Below are 787 nucleotides of genomic sequence, written 5' to 3'. Positions count from 1 at the left end.
CTAGAGTTAGAGGGTCAAATAAAGATGGAAGAGGTGTTTTTAGCCATTTCTTGAAGATATTAATTATATTAATTATATAATTATATTAATATTCTGGGTTAAATACAAGTTTGCAGAAGGTCTAGTGTGTTACCTGGCAGTACGCAAGCACATCTTCTCTCTGGGAAACTCCTTGGGTCCCTCAGAGCCGTCACACACTTGACTCTCCATCTCCAGATACACATCCAGACACACACACAAGCGCTGGATCTGATTGGTCAGGAGCTGGAGACCCGGACGAGGCCCCTGCAGCTCGGCCCGGAACACGTTCACCTCGCTCTCCATCGCCTGATCACATGACATCCAAATCGTTTAGAGAACAATTTCACACTGATTACCTGAGCAGCTCTGCACACGCTGCTGCGGTGAGGCTCTTACCCGCAGGTTATCCTCGGTGCGCCCGCTGCGCTCTCCTTTCCAGTGCAGAGAGAGAGAGAAGAGCGGCATGACCTCAGGGTAACGTGGGTTCACCACCACAGCGGCCAACAGACGAGCTGAGAGAGAACCAGAGACACAATTATGTCATCAGACATTTCCATGACTGTGGTATTTATGATGGGGTTTATGATGTTCATGTCATTGAATCTCTGAAATACTGTTACTTTAGTAATGTTTATACAATATTATCTTTTATATATATATATATATATATTGAATACAGTGCTGTCAAACGATTAATCGCATCCAAAATAGGAGTTTTTGTTCACATAATACATGTGTGTGTACTCTGTATATTTCTTATGTGTAT

At 43.3% G+C, this 787-nt stretch overlaps 1 protein-coding gene across 1 annotated transcript; it reads right to left on the bottom strand.

Moving 5' to 3' along the window:
* Positions 1-133: 133 nt before the first annotated feature.
* LOC107580981 (THO complex subunit 5 homolog) lies at positions 134-554 on the bottom strand (the record flags this gene model as incomplete). Its single annotated transcript, XM_016266585.1, has 2 exons — positions 418-554; positions 134-327 (listed from the first exon to the last, which is right to left on the bottom strand). Coding segments are annotated over exons 1-2 (263 nt in total), but the record flags the coding sequence as incomplete, so codon positions are not given.
* Positions 555-787: the final 233 nt, after the last annotated feature.

Source organism: Sinocyclocheilus grahami, unplaced genomic scaffold (assembly GCF_001515645.1).
Source record: "Sinocyclocheilus grahami isolate Dianchi unplaced genomic scaffold, SAMN03320097.WGS_v1.1 scaffold58574.1, whole genome shotgun sequence".
NCBI classification, from domain to species: domain Eukaryota; kingdom Metazoa; phylum Chordata; class Actinopteri; order Cypriniformes; family Cyprinidae; genus Sinocyclocheilus; species Sinocyclocheilus grahami.
Note: the sequence above shows the minus strand (reverse complement) of the source record. Positions and strands in the feature narration are given on the sequence as shown.